At 41.0% G+C, this 19,210-nt stretch overlaps 1 protein-coding gene across 2 annotated transcripts in view; it reads left to right on the top strand.

Annotated features, from left to right (window-relative positions):
• The window catches only part of gatm (glycine amidinotransferase (L-arginine:glycine amidinotransferase)), a 35,458-nt gene extending 17,875 nt beyond the window's left edge, over positions 1-17,583 (top strand). For both annotated transcript variants that reach the window (XM_072277901.1, XM_072277900.1), the window contains exons 4-9: positions 697-887; positions 7,528-7,665; positions 7,866-8,030; positions 9,311-9,374; positions 10,239-10,355; positions 12,340-17,583. In XM_072277901.1, the coding sequence (XP_072134002.1) occupies positions 697-887; positions 7,528-7,665; positions 7,866-8,030; positions 9,311-9,374; positions 10,239-10,355; positions 12,340-12,452 (788 nt within the window). In that variant the 3' untranslated portion in view covers positions 12,453-17,583. The remainder of the gene's footprint in view (positions 1-696; positions 888-7,527; positions 7,666-7,865; positions 8,031-9,310; positions 9,375-10,238; positions 10,356-12,339) is intronic.
• Positions 17,584-19,210: the final 1,627 nt, after the last annotated feature.

The following is a 19,210-nucleotide window of genomic DNA, read 5'->3' as shown; positions in this document are numbered from 1 at the left end:
GTGGGGAGGGTTTGGGTTTCCTTACTTAAGGAGAGGTGAACTTGTGGAGGAGTTTCCAGGGGACACTAGACTTAATCCTTGGTAAAATAAAGGCATAGTCTCTGAGGAACACACACACAATGCTGGAGGAACTCAGCAGGCCAGGAAAGCATCCATGGAAAGGGAATAAACAGTCAATGTTTTGGGCCAAAATCCTTCATCAGGACTGGACAGGAAGGGGAGGGGAAAGAGGACAAGCTGAAGAATAGTTTGCAGATTTGGTCTCAGGGTTCAGGAGAATGAAAGTCAATCTGGAACCTGAGGAGGGTTGGCTTGGCAGAGACTGAGAGGGTAGTTGGGGGAGTCCTTTCAGAATGTGGTCACCCATTTACAATGGTGAGGAATTCATTTATGCATCAAGAATCCTTCCCCACAGAAAGCTGTGGAGACAGAGACATTGATTATATTCAAAAGTGGGACAGAAAGTGTGGGGTGGGTGAAGTTATAGTGATCAGTGAAGGGTGTGGACACCATGGATGGTAACCACAGTGCGATGATGGTAATTTCAATGTGGGTGGGACAAGAGAGCAGACCACTGGAAGCATTCACATTGATAATATTGATGAACACAAGGGTTTCTGAGGCTGCCCCTGTCCCCCCAATAATCAAACTGAGGCACTGGATGTTGCCTTGAGCTCTCTCTCTCTCCTCACACAGGGATGTACGCTGCCATGCCCAGGGACATTCTGCTGGTGGTGGGTAATGAAATCATTGAGGCACCAATGGCCTGGAGAGCTCGTTTCTTCGAGTACAGAGCATATCGCCCAATCATTAAGGACTACTTTCTCCGTGGAGCCAAGTGGACAAGTGCCCCTAAGCCGCAAATGTCGGATGAACTGTATAACCTGGTGAGTTGGGAGTTCTTTCTTTCTTTTCAAATCTTTTTATTGTATATATAGGAAAAATAACATGAATACATCGAAGTAAACAACCCTTACAATGCCTCAAAAAAACCATCATCTTAAAGATTGAAAACAAAATTTTGTGATAACAAAATAAAACTTACTGAGCAGAAAAGTGAGAAAAAAAAAGAGAACCCATTAGGTGTACAACCCCGGAGCCATGCGTCATACAAAAAGCTTCTAAAAATAAACATCAAGCCGCCAGCAAGAAAAGAAAATATACGAAAAAAATTTACAATTAGAGCGTGGAAAAATTATATCAATTAACTCAAATGATACTAACGAGCAAATGAGCCCCATCTTTTCTCGAAGTCAAATAAAGGTTCAAAGGTTCGACTTCTAATTTTCTCCAAACTAAGACATAGCATCACTTGAGAGAACCATTGTGACAAAGTGGGAGCTAATGTATCCTTCCACTTCAACAAAATGGCCCTCCTAGCTATCAATGTAACAAATGCAATAACATGTTGGTCAGACACAGAAATACCATGAATATTTTGAGGAACTATTCCAAAAAGCACAGTTAATTTATTAGATTGTAAATTAATTTTAAGTGCTTTAGAAATTATTGAGAAAACCGACTTCCAGAACTGTTTCAATATAGAACAAGACCAAAACATATGTGTCAGTGTAGCTATCTCAGTTTTACATCTATCACAATGACTATCAACATTAGGAAAGATTTTAGAAAGTCTCTCCTTTGTCAAATGATAACGATGTACAATTTTGAATTGAATCAATGAATGGCTAGCACAAATTGAAGAAGAGTTAACCAACTTCAATATCCGCATCCAATCTTCCGTCATAAAAGTCAAATTAAGTTCCTTTTCCCAATCCTGTTTAATCTTAGACAAAGGACGCTTATCCCATTGTAATAGTAAATTATAAATTCTTCTGATAGAACCCTTAAACAAAGGATTCATACTCATAATAGTATCTAACAGGTCAGCCTCCAATATGTAAGGGAAATTACTTAAATATTTTTGTAAAAAAATCTAACTTGAAAGTATTGCAGAAAGTGTGAATATGAAAGAGAATATTTATCAATTAATTGTTCAAAGGACATCAATCTATCTTCTTTAAATAAATCCAAAAAAGAATTAATACCTTTATTTTTCCAAAGTAAAAAAAATTGGATCACTCAAAGAAGGCTTAAAAAAGTAATTTCGGTAAATTAAACTACAAAGTTTAAATTTTTTTAAGATTGAAAAAATTGCGGAACTGGAGCCAAATTTGTAAAGAATACTTAATCCCAGGATATAGGTTTAAATTAACAACTTTACCTAATTGCATAGGTAAAGGAGCCCCCAATAACGAGGTTAAATAAAACTGTTTTACAACTTTTAGTTCCAGGTCTACCCAAATTGGCCGATCACTCTTATCAACCCAGTATAACCAAAAAGACATAAATCGCAGATTAACAGCCCAATAATACATTCTAAAATTAGGCAAAGCAAGACCTCCATCCTTTTTCAATTTTTGTAAATGATATTTACTAATTCTTGGTCTTTTATTATTCCAAATAATAAAATAATAGAATCAATCCGATCAAAAAACTTCCTAGTCAAAAAAACAGGAATATTCTGAAATAAAGATAAAAATTTCGGTAGAATCGTCATTTTAACTATATGAACACAACCAACAAGTGAAAATGTAAGTGTGCTCCATCTACTAAATAAATACTTCATAGAGTCTACTAAAGGAACAAAATTAGCTTTGTAAAGATCCTTATATTTTTTAGTATTTATAATGCCTAAATATCTAAAAGAGTCTGAAACTTTAAAAGGAGTATTATCATATATAGAGACAGAATAATTTAAAGGAAATAATTCACTTTTACTAAAACCAATTTTATATCCTGAAAAACCTCCGAATTCATTAAATAATTTTAACAGGGCAGGAATGGATTTGTCAGGGTTAGATATATAAATCAATAAATCATCAGCATAAAGAGAGACCTTATGCATGGTCTCATTCACAAAGATCCCATGGATATTTTTAGCCTCACGAAGAGCAATAGCAAGGGGGTCTAATATTAAATTAAACAACAAAGGACTTAATGGACAGCCTTGCCTTGTCCCCCATGAAAGCTGAGAAAAAGGAGACCTACAATTGTTAGTAACAACAGTAGCAATAGGGACTTTATATATCATTTTAATCCAATTATTAAAATTAACACCAAAGCCAAATTTCTCTAAAACATTGAATAAATATTTCCATTTGACTCGGTTGAATGCTTTTTTAGCATCCAAAGGTACAGCACATTGTGGAATTTTAGAAGAGGATGAATATATAATGTTAAGTAGTCTCCGAACATTTGAAAAGGAATAGCGACCCTTTATAAAGCCTTTGATCTTTACAAATAATTTTACCCAAAATATTCTCCAACCGATTGGCCATTATCTTTGACAAGATCTTAGCGTCAACATTCAGTAATGAAATAGGTCTATATGAAGCAAAGTCAGTAGGATCTTTATCTTTTTTAAGAATTAAAGAAATAGAGGCCTCATAAAAAGTAGAGGGTAAGTCACCTTTCACAAAAGAATCCTTAAACATTTCCAACATATACGGAGAGAGCAACTTTCCAAATTTTTTATAAAATTCTACAGGATAGCCATCAAGTCCTAGGGACTTACCAGATTGCATTGAAAAAATAGCTTTATGGATTTCGGCTTCAGTAATTTGAGCATCGAGAATCTTTTGATCCTCAGCTGAAATTTTAGGAAAAACAATCTTTCGTAAAAAAACATTCATTTTAGAGGAATCTAATGGATATTGAGATTTATATAGCTCAGCATGAAAATCTTGAAAAATCTTATTAATTTCCTCATATTCCTGAGCTAAGGTACCATCTTTCCTACGAATTTTCATGATTTGCCTTTTGGCTGCAGCCATTTTTAATTGAGATGTGAGCAGTTTATTATTTTTATCTCCAGACATATAAAATTGGCTCTTTAACTTAAGCAAATAACCTTCAATGGGATGAGTTAATAACAGGTTATATTGTGATTGAAGTTCCATCCTTTGTTTAAATAAATCAGTATTGGGGGAAATTGCATAAATACTATCTAAATCTTTAATTTGTTTTGAAATTCTATCTAATTCTGCTTTAGTTTGTTTTTTAAGTTTAGCTGAATAAGAAATAATCTGACCACGTAAAAATGCTTTAAATGTATCCCATATAACTAATTTAGACATACCCCCTATATCATTAAAAAGAAAAAATTCTTTTATCTGGGTTTCAATGAAAGTGACAAAGTCAGAGTTTTGCAATAATGTCTGAGACATGCGCCAAGGTGGGCGGGCAAGAGTGACATCATCAAATTCAAAAGACAAATTCAGAGGTGTATGATCAGATATAGCAATAGCATCACATTCGCAAGTTTTAACACCAGGCAAGAAGCGGGGATCGATTATAATATAATCGATCCTCAAATATTTTTTATAAACATGTGAGAAGAAAGAATATTCTCTATTGTTGGGATGAAGATACCTCTACAAATCAATCAACCCAAAATCAATCAAAAACGAATTAATAAATGACGCGGATCGATTTGGAAATCGCTGATTGGTTGAGCTCTTATCAATCATAGGATTTAAACAACAATTAAAATCCCCACCCATTATGAGCATATATTCATTTAAGTCAGGCTGTAAAGCAAATATCTTTTTAAAAAAAGAAGGATCTTCTAAGTTAGGACCATACAAATTAACCAAAACAACTTTTCTGTTACAGATTGTTCCTTTAACAATTAAAAATCTACCATTAGAATCTGATTCAATATCCTCTTGAATAAATATATTAGGTTTAATGAAAATAGACATGCCTTTTGTTTTACTCTGAGAAGTAGAGTGGAATTGCAAACCATTCCACCATCTAAAAAATCTATTTTGATCTCCCGCCCTGATATGTGTCTCTTGAGCAAAAATTATATCAGGTTGGAATCGGTTAATAATTTTAAAAGCCTTCTTTCGTTCAACAGGATGATTCCAACCATGTACATTCCAACTTATTATATTAATCCGTTTGAACAGCATACTATAATTTCATTCTATTTTATACATTAACAAAGCACAAACCAATACAGGATGATCAAAGATGGCAGCGATGAAGACTACAACCAAATAGAAAACACGCATGCTCCGGAACCACCCAATGGGAAAAAACTAACTCTAAACCCACCCACCCACACCGGGAAGCCCGAAAAAGGCAAGCGATCTACGATAGAATTCAAAGCTGCTGACTGCTCTGTCTGTGTTTTCTTTCCCTCCCCCCAGTTAGTAAAAAAGTAGAGTGACCTTGTGAGAAAGACAATAAAGTCTCAGGAGAAAAAGGTATTTACAGTCCATCGACTGATAAACAAGAAAGAACCAAATAATGTTATCTCTTAGAGAGAAAAACCAGTGCCATGTTTAAGCTTAATATTAATTCCCTAAAAAAGCTTTAAATTCCATTATAAAATGTTATAATAAAACAGAAAAATATATAAAAAGCCCTATTAGTAGGAAAAACTACCAATTAGCTACCAAGTATTAAATTAAAGGAACAAATCGCCTTATCTTCTTCCCTCGGTCATAAAGTGTCCAGAGATCATTTCAGCAGAGATACTTAAACCATAAACCTTTCCAAAGGGAAACCAATAATATGCAATAAAGAACAACTCCCCGTGTTCTTTAATTAGTCTCTCGATGAAATATACAAGTGACCTTCATAAATCTTCTTCCCAAAATGTGAATAATATAGAAATAGCCAAACAGCCTTTCAGATGGATCATTCAACAGTGGCGTCGGTGACAGCCGCAGGCAAAGCCTGAACAAGATCCAGTGCAGCTTTTGGATCAAAAAAGGTACGAGGAGGAGAATTAGGAGGGACAATTTTAATTCTTGTTCGATACCTCAAAGATGGGAAAAGATTCTTATCATATGCTTGTTTCATTATCAGGGCAAATTTTGATCTTTGTTCCATTATCTCTCTTGGATAATCTTCTTAGAAACGGAGCTCAGATTCCATAAATCTAAAAACTCTCTGTTTTCTTGCCTGTCGTATTATTTGATCTTTAATTTTAAAGTGATGAAAACAAACCAGAACAGATCTTGGTTTACTAGAGTCCTTTGATTTCGAGATAAATGCCCTGTGTGCCCTTTCTATAGCAGGCGGCTTTGATAGAATGGTATGAAATAAAGGGTGGAAAAGCTTACCAAAGTAAGCCGTTAGATCTGCATCTTTAGCTCCTTCCTGCAGCCCAACAATTCTTATATTCCTTCGTCGAGACCTAGTCTCCAGGTCTATGATCTTATTTTGATATCTTTCCAAATGAGTTGTAGCTTCAGACAGCTTTTGCTTAGTTACCTTCAATTTCTCTTCGTGTGAAATAACTTGAGTTTCCAGGTCTTTAAGTTTTCCCGGAAACGACTTCATTTCATTACTATTCTTTTCCAGTTGGTCTTCAATTGATCCATTCTGATCCTTAATTGAATTCAGTGTCCGAACGATATCTTCAGCCCATGATGACATTTCATCAGATCTTTCCTTTTGCACCTTTCCTTTCCCATTACCTTTATCACCAAGTTCAGGTAAATTCTTCCCACTTCTTGTAGACATAGACATATTGATCACCCTCAAGAATCAACAAGTAAAAATTTTAAATTCAAAGCTTAAACTAGGGGGAAAGAAAGAAAACTAAGAGCAGCAGAAAAATACTGCTACTCCATTGACAGACAGGGGTGGTCCTCGAGTTGGGAGTTTTCACAGGGTGAACTCACCGGACGTCAGACCAGGTGTTCAGGCAGGGAATCCAGCCTATGTTAGGGTGGGGTTTTCTGGGCAGGGAGGGGGAACCAGAACCTTAATCCTTCTGTGAATGTTTGAGATTACTTTCCTCCGTAGAATGAAGGACAGGTGCAGCCTGGTCACACCCACACTGCGTGGGTCACCGTGGGTCACTTGTCTCCTACACGCTACAGGTAATGACATTAGTCAGCCAGTCACCAGTGCCTGGAGACTTGGTCAAACAATCTTTTCCTCCTATTCGACTGCTCTTTTTTAATCTGTTAATATTATTTTATGTGCTGTGTGATGTATGTATGGTGTTTTGCACCTTGGTCCCTGACCAACATTGTTTTGTTTAGCTGTATACACGTGCACCATTGAATGACAATGAAGTTCAACTTGAAATTGATCCTTTCTTCCCCCATTGCAATATTTTTAATAAATGGGTATTCAAATAAAATCAATTATAAAAATGCTCAGTGAGCTGTTTGCAGCATTTTCCTGGAAATTAATCTTTGATCCTTGAAAACTGTCAACAAGTTTTGGGTTGTAAACAGGGGCAGAACAAATGGTGAAGACAGATCCCTCACACAGGAGCAGTACTGATGAAGGGTCTCGGCCCAAAACATCCACTGGTTGCTCTTTGCCGTAGGTGGTGCCTGGCCTGCTGAGTTCCTCCAGAATTTTGTGCATGTTGTGCCAAAATGATGAATGGGCCCTTCGGGGGTGGGCGCAGGGAGCACCTCAGAGTCTGTGTGGGGAGGGGCGTCATGTCCCACATTCTGCTTTGATGTAAGAGGAGTGTTTCCCGTGCAGGAATACCCTATTCTGTCCGTGGAAGACAGGCACAAGTTGGCAGCTGAAGGGAAATTTGTCACCACCGAGTTTGAACCATGCTTCGATGCTGCTGACTTCATAAGAGCTGGGAAGGATATATTTGTACAGAGGAGCCAGGTAGGAACATTGTGTCAGCCTCACACAGCTCCGATTGTCCCACTAACTCCCCCAACCTCAGCTGCTTTCAGTTGTTTCTCCTGTGTGGATTCAAGACTGACCTCAGCCTGACCCTCCAGCTCTGCGATCACATTGTTTGCTGCTCAGCTTTTCTCCAAACTCCAAGAAGTCATTACAATGAGATTGTCCTACGTTTCCAGGTGACTAATTTCCTGGGGATTGAGTGGATGCGGAGACACCTTGCTCCAACATACAGGGTTCACACCATTTCCTTCAGGGATCCAAACCCCATGCACATTGATGCAACTTTCAACATCATTGGCCCTGGTCTGGTCCTGTCAAACCCAGACCGACCCTGTCATCAGGTGAGCTGCGGCTAAGTTGATTTCGGATAAGAGGATTGGGATCAGAGTTTTAAAGCAAACTGTTTCAGTATGAAGTATTCTCTTTGTATTTCCTGTCTCTGTTTTTAATGACTAAACGCTCCAGTATAAGGTTGAAGACTGAAGATTGTTTAATATCATTTCCCGTACACAAGTGCAAGGAGAATGAAATAATTGTTATTCCAGATCAGATGCAGCACAAAAAGAAATACAATAAAATAAAGAACACAACAATAATAAAAAAAGAGTAAATATAAATAGCTTATATACATAGATTAGATTGATTATATGAATAGATTAGATTGATTATATGCATAGACTAGATTGATTATATGTCCATAAAGTCATGCCCAGCTGTACATAAGGGGAAATAATAAAAAAAGTGTCAGAGTTGGTGGTCAGAGGCATCGATCAGCCTTACTGCTCAGGGAAAGTAACTGTTTTTGAGTCTGGTGGTCCTGGCATGGATACCGCTTCGCCTCCTCCTTGATGGGAGTGGGACAAACAGACATAACAGGAGAATAAGACATAGGAGCAGAATTAGGTCATTTGGCCCACCAAGTCTGCTCAGCCATTCAATCATCGTTGATCCTTTTTTCCCTCCTCTGCACCACTCCCCGGCCTTCTCCCCATAACCTTTGATGCCATGTCCAATCCAAAAACCTATCAAGCTCTGCCTTAAATACATCCAATGAGCTGACCTCCACAGCTGCCCATGGTAATAAATTCCACAAATTCACCACCATCTGGCTGAAGAAATTTCTCCACATCTCTGTTTTAAATGGACACCCCTCTATCCTGAGGCTGTGCCCTCACTCCCCCACCATGAGAAACATCCTTTCTATATCTTCTCTGTCTAGGCCTTTCAATATTCAAAAGGTTTAAATGAGATTCCCGCCCCCCCCCCCCCAAATCCTTCTAAATTTCAATGAGTACAGGCCCAGAACTATCAAATGTTCCTCATATGATAACCCTTTCATTCCTGGAACCATCCTTGAACCGCCTCTGAACCCTCTCCAGCGCATCTTTTCTTGACACTATGTAGCTGGTGTCCAGCGCCACAACAGCTGGCAAGCAGCTGGGATTAGTGATGGTGAGGACCCAGAGACGGTAACAATGAAAACTTACCATCAGCATGGAGAGGCTCTGATGTTACTCCTTGTAGATGAAGTCCGTGTGTCTCTCTATTATGCGGGGATCGACACAGCTGATTCCCTGAAACTCTGATCCCCATTCATTCATCCCCCACTTTCAATTTTCAGATCGATATCTTCAAAAAAGCTGGCTGGACTATCATCTTCCCCCCTACTCCTCTGATCTCAGATGGTAAGTACCACAGCTTTATTGGACAATACACAAGCCCTTCGACCTGGTAATGATTGTCGGGTTAAGGAGTTATTCCATGATCAATGTTTGTGGTGATCGGTTAGTACGAGTGTGGTGAGCTTCTGCCACAGCATCAGACAGCAGCCAACTACTTAGAAACAGATTTAAAACTTTTCAGTTCTATTCAGTTAATGATGACTTTCCAGAATTCCAGACCCTGGTTGGAGTGATCCTGCATTCAATCTCCTCTAAAAGCACTCAATGAAACTTCTTAAAGAAAGTTCTTAAAATTCTATTATTTTTAAATTATCATGGCTTAAAAAGATCAGAATCCTTCCATGTGTGTTTTCTGGGAGTTGCTCAGCCTGAACCAGTCAATCAAGTGTGATGCCCCAGAGGTCTGGTACCTCATGTTCATCTGAAACTCAAAGGCTGACTTCCATGTTCACCTCCCACGGGACGTGAACTGCTGTGGACTGGGGTGCAGATGGTTGGGTTTGAGGAGCAGATTAGGGGATGAGTTTTAGGAGAGGATTGGGTGGGCAGCTGTCCACTGGGGTAGAATCTACCTTATGGAAGATTGAAGCCATAAGTTCTCCAGCCCTGGCCAGCTGGGGAGTGGCTGGCAGACCTGATCTCAGTCTGGATCGTCCAGTTCCTTTAGAGCACGCTTTGTTAAAGAAAATCAGCACAGAAGGAGGTCCTTCGGCCCAGAAGTTCTTCTGGAGAAAGGTCGTGGATGCAAATGTTAAATATTTATTTCCCTAAAACACTTACAAAGAAAACAACCTTCTTTGTTATTTTAAAAAAACACACAAATCTTGGCAGCCAACTTGTAAAATCACTGGTGCAATCTTATTGCAGATCACCCCCTGTGGATGTCTTCCAAGTGGCTGTCCATGAATGTTCTGATGCTGGATGAGAAGCGAGTGATGATCGAAAAGAATGAAACTACAATTCAAAAGATGTTTGAGAAACTAGGTAATGAAATCTTGTCTGACAAATCTGTTAGAGTTTTTCTAGGAATTAACGAGCAGGGTGGACAAAGAAGAGGCAGTGGATGTCATTTACTTGGATTTTCAGAAGGCATTTGATAAGGACAACTCTGGCTTGTTGGGCTGGAAAGGCGTGTAACCGTGGGTGTAATTGGGAAACACAGGCTTGTTGGGCTGGAAAGGCGTGTTACCAGGCTGCATCATTAGGTAACTAACTCCAGCTGAAGCCCTAAAGTAGAGATCAGCTCCAGAACCAATTCATGCTTTGTCAGAAACTCTATTCAAATCTTTCGTAACTCCTGAATTCTCACCATTTACCTCTGAAAATCGATACATTAGAAAGGATCTTGGAAATTTGCCTCTTGTATCATTCAGTTTATACAAACTTCCCAGATTCATTAATTAAATACTCAGAGCAATCTCTAAGGCATCAAAGTGCACTGTTTTCAATGAACAGGGTTAAATTGACACCAGAATAGGAGGGCCAGGGTTAATTCTTATTGTGGGAGAGTCTAAGACCAGAGGACCCAGTCTTAGAACAGATGGCTATCCATTTAGAATGTAGATGAGGAGGAATTTCTTTAGCCAGAGAGTAGTGAATCTGTGGAATTTGTCGCCCATAGGAAGCTTTGGTGGCCAAGTCACCGGGCATATTTAAAGAAGAGGTTGATAGATTCTTGATTGGTCAGGGCATGAAAGGGTACAGGGAGAAGGCAGGAGATTGGGGCTGAGAGGGAAAATGGGATCAGCCATGTTGAAATGGCAGAGACAACTCGATGGGCCAAATGGCCTAATTCTGCTCCCCTGGATTTAGAGGGGATCTGAGGAAAAATTTCCCCACCTGAAGGTGGTTGAAACACCTGACGCACTGCCGGAAAGGCAGAAATTCTCATAAAATTGAAAAGCCACATTTCACTGAGCAGTTGAAACTCTATTCCATAGAAGGTACTGGCTGGGTGATAGCAGTTTAGATTAGTATAGATCAGTATAGAGAGCTGGAACATCTGCAGATTTCTGGCTCCTCTGTAGAGAGAGTTAAGTGCACCAAGTTCCTGTAAGTTTACATCATGGATGACCTCACCTGGTCCCTTAATATCAGCTCCCCGAACAAGAAGGCACAGTGGGTCTCCACTTCCTAAAGGATTGATGCAAGCAAGGCTCCCCCCCCCCATTGTAATTGCACCATTGAGAGCACCCTGACACGTTGCATCTCCATCTGGTATGGGAGCAGTCGAGCTTCGGACTGGAAGTCCCTACAAAGGACTGTGAGAATGGCTGAGGATCATAGGGGCCTCCCTGCCATCCATCGGGGACATTTATCAGGAGCGCTGCGTACGCAGGGCCCTTAGTATTATCAAGGATCCCACCCATCCATCCAGCATCTTCCTCGACTTCCTACCATCAGGCAGGAGACTCTGATGCATAAAAACAAGAACAGTCAGGATGAGAAACAGTTTCTTCCCCCAGGCCATTAGGCTTCTGATCTCCCAGCCGCATCGTATTCGAAATGTTACTGGTTAATCTGTTCGGCACCCGACAATATTTAATATTGATGCACTTTAGTTTGTTATTCATGTGTGATTCATCTGTAGATTTTATCCTTACCTCATAAGTTATCGTGTGTTATGTGTACTGCTTGCTGTGTTTTACGCCCTGGTTTGGAGAAACACTGTCCTGTCTATAGACATTAGATGGTTATATACATTATATACTGTACACATGTGTAGTTAAATGACAAAAAACTTCATTTCACTTGACACTTGACTTGGTATGGGTACTGAAGGGCCCATGTCCATGTCACACGACTCTCTTACACACAGTTTGGCCAAGCGGTGAGTAGTCATTAGCATATTCCCAATGAACAGATGCTTTCCCATTATCCCAATATTTGTCTGTTACAATAAGGCTTACGTACTGCAGCAACACCAACAGGAGTTCCTGGTTAACTGACAATTCCTCTTTTCCTTTAGGAATTGCCACAATTAAAGTCGACATCCGGAATGCCAATTCCTTGGGCGGAGGCTTTCATTGCTGGACATGTGACATCCGTCGCCGTGGCATCCTCCAATCGTACTTTGACTGAGCATTGCCAGGGTCTCTCTTCTAATAACTTAAAAGGCTTTTGGAATGTTGGTCTTCATCTCAAGGGACTAGAACACCAAGTGGTGACAATGACCTATGGAATTGAGATTAATCTCCATTCAATTAGAGGATAAATTCTTTTGTAGTGTTCGCTGCAGATTCACCTGGATCAATTCACCAGGGTTGAAAATAATTGAATCATGAAGACAGGAGAAAGAGTCCGTTCAGTCCTCTGTGTGTTTGCTGATCCACCTTCTTCCCATGGCCTAGCTCTCTCCAGTACCCCTCGATTTCCTGTTGGAAGCACGGATTCTGTTTCAGTCCTCCTACAGCCTTTGCTCAAGGTGTTGACTGTATCCCTAGGTTCCTGATCCGCCTGCTAACCTACTGACTGGGCATTCCTCTGTGCATCATTCATGTGCCTCCTTTCCCTTTCATATTCACGTGTCTAAAGCCCACCACAGTGCCTGATTCCAGTACTACCCTGAGTAACTCCTTTCAAACGTCCACACTCTCTGCAAAAAGAAACTTGCCCCTCACACCATCTTTAAATATCTCCCCTCTAACCTTAAAGGCATGTGCTCTGGTGTTTGACATTTCTACTGGGGGGGGGCTATGCCTCTTATAACCTTAAAAAATTCTTCTGTCCCCTCTTAGTCTCCAGGGCTCTAGGGAGGACAACCCAAGTTTGTGCAATCTCTCCATTCTTCATACTCTCTAATCTTGGCAGCAGCCTGACGAACCTCTTCTGCGTCCTCTCCAGAGTGTCCACATCCTTCCTATAGTGTGCTGACCAGAAGTGCAGGCAATACTCCCAGGTGTGGTTGACTGAAGTTTTATACAGCTGCAGTACGACTTGCTTACTCTACTAATGCAGGTAAGCATGCCATACGCCTTCTTTACCACCATTTATGTAGCCCTTACAGTGAACTATGGACCTGGACATCAAGATCCCTCTGTACGTCAATGCTACTAAAGGGTCCACATTAACTGTACACGCTGTCCTTCCATTTGACACCCCAAAGTGCAACACCTCACATTTGCCTGGATTAAACTCTACCTGCCACTTCTCTAACAGTATCTGTAACTAATCTATCTCCTAAGTATTTTTTGAGTCTATTGTCCACAACTCCACCAATCTTGGTGTCACCCACAAACTTGCAGATCCACCATCGACATTTTCAACCAGATCATTGGTATATACCACAAACAACTGATGTCCCACACTGATCTTTGTGGAATGCCACTGGTCACGGACCTCCAGCCAGAATAGCGGCCTTCCAATTCTACTCCCTGTTCTTCTATGGACAAGCCAGTTCACTTTGAATCCCATGTATCTTCTGACGCAACCTAGCACAAGGCACCTTGTCAAATGCCTCATGTCCATGTAAATAATGTAAACTGCTTTGCCCTTGTTCAGCACCTTTGACACCTTCTCAAAAAACTAATCAAGTTTGTAAGGCATAACCTAAGCTGTGCAAAGCTATGCCTTTCCAAATGCACATAAATCCTATTCTTCAGTATCCTCTCCCTATCACTGACGTGAGGTTCACTGGCCCATAGTTCTGTCGATTATATCTATTTCCTTTCTTGGACACAACACCTGTCACTCTCCAGTCCTCTGGGACCTCACCTATTGTTAGTGAAGACACCAAGATCTTTGTCAAAGCCCCAGCAATCTCTTCACTTGCTTCTTTCAATATTCTGGGATATATATCATCAGGCGCTGGGGACTTACCTACCTTGATGCTCTGGAGGAGCCAGCACTACCTTTTCCTTAATCTCCAAATGTCCCAGCACATGAGCATGTCCCACTCCCCTTCCAATCCTTCTCCTTAGTAAATACTGACACAAAGTACTCATTTAGTACCTGAGCCATTTGCTCTGACTCCCAGGACAAATTCCTTCCTTTATCCTTAGGTGGACCTAACCTGTCCTTAGTTATCCTCTTTTTTTGATGTATAAAATACCCTGTAATTCTCCTTGATCCTGCTTACAAAGACATTTCATGGTCACATTTGGTTTCCTAATCATCTGCTTCAGCACTTTCCTACTCTCTTTATATTCCACAAGGGCCCACTCTAATTTCTGCTTCCCAAACCTTACGTATGCTTCCATTTCCTTCCTGACTAAATTCAGGCCTCTTGAGTCATGCGATGTTCCTATGCCTTACCATCCTTGTCCTTGTTCTTTACCAGATATTCCGATCCTGAACTCTGACCAGCGGGTCTTTTAAACTGCTCCCAGATATCAGATAGCAGCTGTTCCCTATCAACACCACTTAGCTTGTATCTTATCCTGTTTAAATTTGCCCTTCATCAATTTAGTCCCTTCCCGCAAGATCCAATTTTATTCTTGCTCATAACTATTTCAAAACATAATGAGTTGTGATTACTATTCCCAGAATATTTACTCACCCAATGTGGCTCATTTCCCAAAGCCAGGTTCAGTGTGTTCTCTCCTTCAGAGGGAGTTTCCACATATTCTTTCAAGAACCTTTATTATTTACCATTTCTTCACTGTTGTGAATATTTAATTAAACTTTCGTCATGGTCTTGAAGAATGAACCCTCTCCACTGAAGCAAAGTTCGTCTTTACTGGGATTCACTGTGTTTCCATGACAACCCATTCAAAACCGATGTCTGGTCTGGCCATAGGACTCCCAGCAAAGAATTGACCTAAATTACAAAATATGATTCAGAGAACCCCTGCTTGCTTTTGTAGTCCTTGCCTCAATTTATAAAGACCAGGATTCCAAATGCCTTTTTAGTAACCTTCTCAACACAGCATAGACTGACTCCTTCAGAAATGTGTTCCTTTGTTCTGACAACCTCTTTTCTATTGCCTCTCTCCTCAAAATAATGCTGAGTTTGAGAACAAAGTGCAACTTTCAAAATTGTGATGGATAATTTTATTTTGTTGGACGAGATTATTAAAGCTTGTGGAATAAAGGTGGGTAGATCAGCTATGATTATTCGAATGTTTGAACCTCATGGAGCAGGAAGGCACTTGTTCTTCTTACAGCCCAAGCCTGAACGTAGGCTGGGTTGACTTTGGTCAAACATGTGCATGAACTGTGGTTTGTATTTGATCAGCAATGCCCGTTCAAAGCTGCTTTTTATCACTCTCTTTCCAGGAGAGGTACTGTATTCATATTCCCTTGTAATCTGTAACAGAAGTCCTCTGGCTGACTTACAAACATTTCCTCCTCATGAATAACTATGGCTTCTCAGTTGTTCTTTCAGGGTCACGGGTTATTAAAGTTTATGTGAAGCTGCTCTTCGTCTTCACTTGTACTGTTGTCATTCTCAGGTACAAAATTTTGGCAAGTTACTCCACTGGATTACAACATTTTAAATTAAATTGAGGACCATGTTTGTATTTGATGTAGGAACTGACAGATTTGCAATGCTCATTTTAAAATCTTGTCTGAAATTTCATTTGGCAGCTGAACACGGTAAGGCAAATGATTGGGCATGGACCAGTTTCACAAAATGCCTGTCTGTCACCTCCTGGTGTGGAGTCCCAGCTCTTCCTGAAAGGTGGAGCCACTCTCAGGCCCCGCTAACTTTAGGCATATCACCACTTGGTCGAACGTCCCAAAAAAATGTTGCTTCACACCAGCTGAAGAGATTCATTACAGAGTACACCCCTTCCATTGCCAGCCCCCAGGGAATTTTCCCTCCCATTAAAATGCAGAAAGTCCAGGATAAAACAGAAAACTTTCAAAAGACAACTCAGTTGGTCAGGCGGTATCTGTCGAGGTAGAAACAAAATGACAGAAGTGAGATGTTAGCTGTTACCTACTTTCTTCACAGTTACCGCCTGACTGACTGACAGATTGTTTCTGATGACCACTTCCAGGATGATTTGTGTTACTGGGAAACTCACTGGGGGGGGGGGGGTGCCTCTGTATCCTGATACAGAGTTCACACTGTGGAGCTGTGTCAGTCTCCCTGTGCAGCAGAGGAACTTGGACGAGGGCTGTTGGTACTGCAGGGAACTGTGCGGCTGGTGCAAATGGCGGCCACTTGCCTTGTGCCTGCCAGACTGCTGCATCTCCCCCACCAGCTACCTGACTGCCGCAGAGTTGCTGAAATCACAGGCCCCGACTCCAGCCACCTTGCAATCTGCTCTGTCCCTTCCCTTCCACCAATACTTCCCCCGGCCATAGCCCAACCACGCGTGCCAACACCAAAACTACTTTAGGCTGTAGTATTCCTAGGCATAAACCCATCTTAGAACTATTTTTAATCGATCTGGAAATCAAAAGCAACAAAAAAAAGCTATTGGTTGGTGATTTATTGCTTGGTGATTTTTTTAAAATCACCTTTGGCTCACCCTGTCTACACTGGCTCATAATCAGCTTTGTCAACATCCTCTCAATGTGAAGTGTTTCAATTAAGACTGGAACACCCATCATTTGCCTTCATTTCATTGGTTTTAAGTCTTTCCTTGTTTGTCTTGAATGCTAAAGTTAATTGAACCGCAACGAGTATTGCATGCAGAGTGTTGGACATTGCTTGAAGTCACTGCTGCCTGAGGAAATGTGTTGGACTTCAGCTTTGAAATAAAACAATGTGAAAGTTAGTTTGTGGAAACAGTTTTCTGAGTGGATTGAGATTGAGGAGTTAGAGAATTCATGCCACATTTCCTGAGCATTATCCAGCAGAGGGCGCTCCAGCCCAACAGATGTGACCAGAGGAGGGTGGAGCATGGCAGAGCCCAGCAGGCCCTCTGGCCCACCCTGTCTATGTTGGCTCCTGGCTCCTGTCTCCCCCTCCCTATATACAGACATTCTTCATCTGCCACCTGTTCCAGGGAGACCATGCGTGCAGCCTGCCACAGCACTCGGTGCTCTGGGAGAGGAAACCCGATTACAGCAACTCTTCCCTACCCTCCCCCTGGCCCCCTGCACTTTCAATCCCCTGTCCCTTTCCTCTCCATGGTGTCTGTGGGCAATTGTTTCCCAGTTACATAGGACTGCATCATTTGCTATTCAGAATTACAAACCTATTCTGCAAACATTGTCTGTTTCCCAAAAACAAGCTGGTAGAATTGAAGGAAGTAATGAAATTGCAAGATGTATTTAGTCCATGGTTTACTTGTGTTTTACTGCAGATGTTGAATGAGCATGAAAAGTATTTATAATTCTTCTTAATAAAATGTATTGAATGTACTTTCTGGAGGCTGGAGTGTGACTGATTATAAACACAAGCTGTACTGCAGATGCTGGAAATCTACAGCCATACACGGGGTTTCGGTCCGAAACGTCAACCGTTTATTCCCATCTGTAGATAATGCCTGACCTGCTGAACTCCTCCAGCACATTGAGACTAAATGTTTTTCTTGCTCGAGCATTTTATTCCATTCATTGGGTCAAAAGCTGACAGTTTGATGATGGGAAGTTTAGAGTCATACTTATAGGCAGAAACTGCCTAAGTTCTAATGTGAATCATTGAATTCGGTCTCGATGGGATCACACAGCAGAGAAACAGGTCACTCTAACGTGAATCATTGAATTCAGTCTCGATGGGGTCACACAGCAGAGAAACAGGTCACTCTAACGTGAATCATTGAATTCAGTCTCGATGGGGTCACACAGCAGAGAAACAGGTCACTCTAACGTGAATCATTGAATTCAGTCTCGATGGGGTCACACAGCAGAGAAACAGGTCACTCTAACGTGAATCATTGAATTCAGTCTCGATGGGGTCACACAGCAGAGAAACAGGTCACTCTAACGTGAATCATTGAATTCAGTCTCGATGGGGTCACACAGCAGAGAAACAGGTCACTCTAACGTGAATCATTGAATTCAGTCTCGATGGGGTCACACAGCAGAGAAACAGGTCACTCTAACGTGAATCATTGAATTCAGTCTCGATGGGGTCACACAGCAGAGAAACAGGTCACTCTAACGTGAATCATTGAATTCGGTCTCGATGGGGTCACACAGCAGAGAAACAGGTCACTCTAACGTGAATCATTGAATTCAGTCTCGATGGGGTCACACAGCAGAGAAACAGGTCACTCTAACGTGAATCATTGAATTCAGTCTCGATGGGGTCACACAGCAGAGAAACAGGTCACTCTAACGTGAATCATTGAATTCGGTCTCGATGGGGTCACACAGCAGAGAAACAGGTCACTTTAATGTGAATCATTGAATTCAGTCTCGATGGGGTCACACAGCAGAGAAACAGGTCACTCTAACGTGAATCATTGAATTCAGTCTCGATGGGGTCACACAGCAGAGAAACAGGCCATTTAGCCCAACTCATTCATGCCAACTAAAGTTCTACCTAAGCTCGTCCCATTCGCTCACATTTGGCCCAATATATCCCTAAATCTTTCCTATTCACATACTTATCCAAATGCCCTTTAGGTGTTGATATTGTATCTGTCTCACCTGCTTTCTCTTGCAGCTCTTTCCAAGTACCCACCACTCTCTGACATAGAAACATAGAAAATAGGTGCAGGAGTAGGCCATTCGGCCCTTCGAGCCTGCACCGCCATTCATATGATCATGGCTGATCATCCAACTCAGAACCCTGTACCTGCCTTCCCTCCATACCCCCTGATCCCCATAGCCACAAGGGCCATATCTAACTCCCTCTTGATGAAGAAGATCTCCTACTGGCCCCTTTAAAACTTTCCCTTTCATCTTGACTGATGTTTTTTGGGTCCTCTTTCCCTGGGAAAAACACTGTGCATTTACCCATCTAGACCAATCACAATTACGTTCACCTCTATGAA

This window comes from Mobula birostris, chromosome 14 (assembly GCF_030028105.1).
Source record: "Mobula birostris isolate sMobBir1 chromosome 14, sMobBir1.hap1, whole genome shotgun sequence".
NCBI lineage: Eukaryota > Metazoa > Chordata > Chondrichthyes > Myliobatiformes > Myliobatidae > Mobula > Mobula birostris.
The sequence above is the reverse complement of the archived record's forward strand: the minus strand, read 5'-3'. Positions and strand labels throughout refer to the sequence as shown.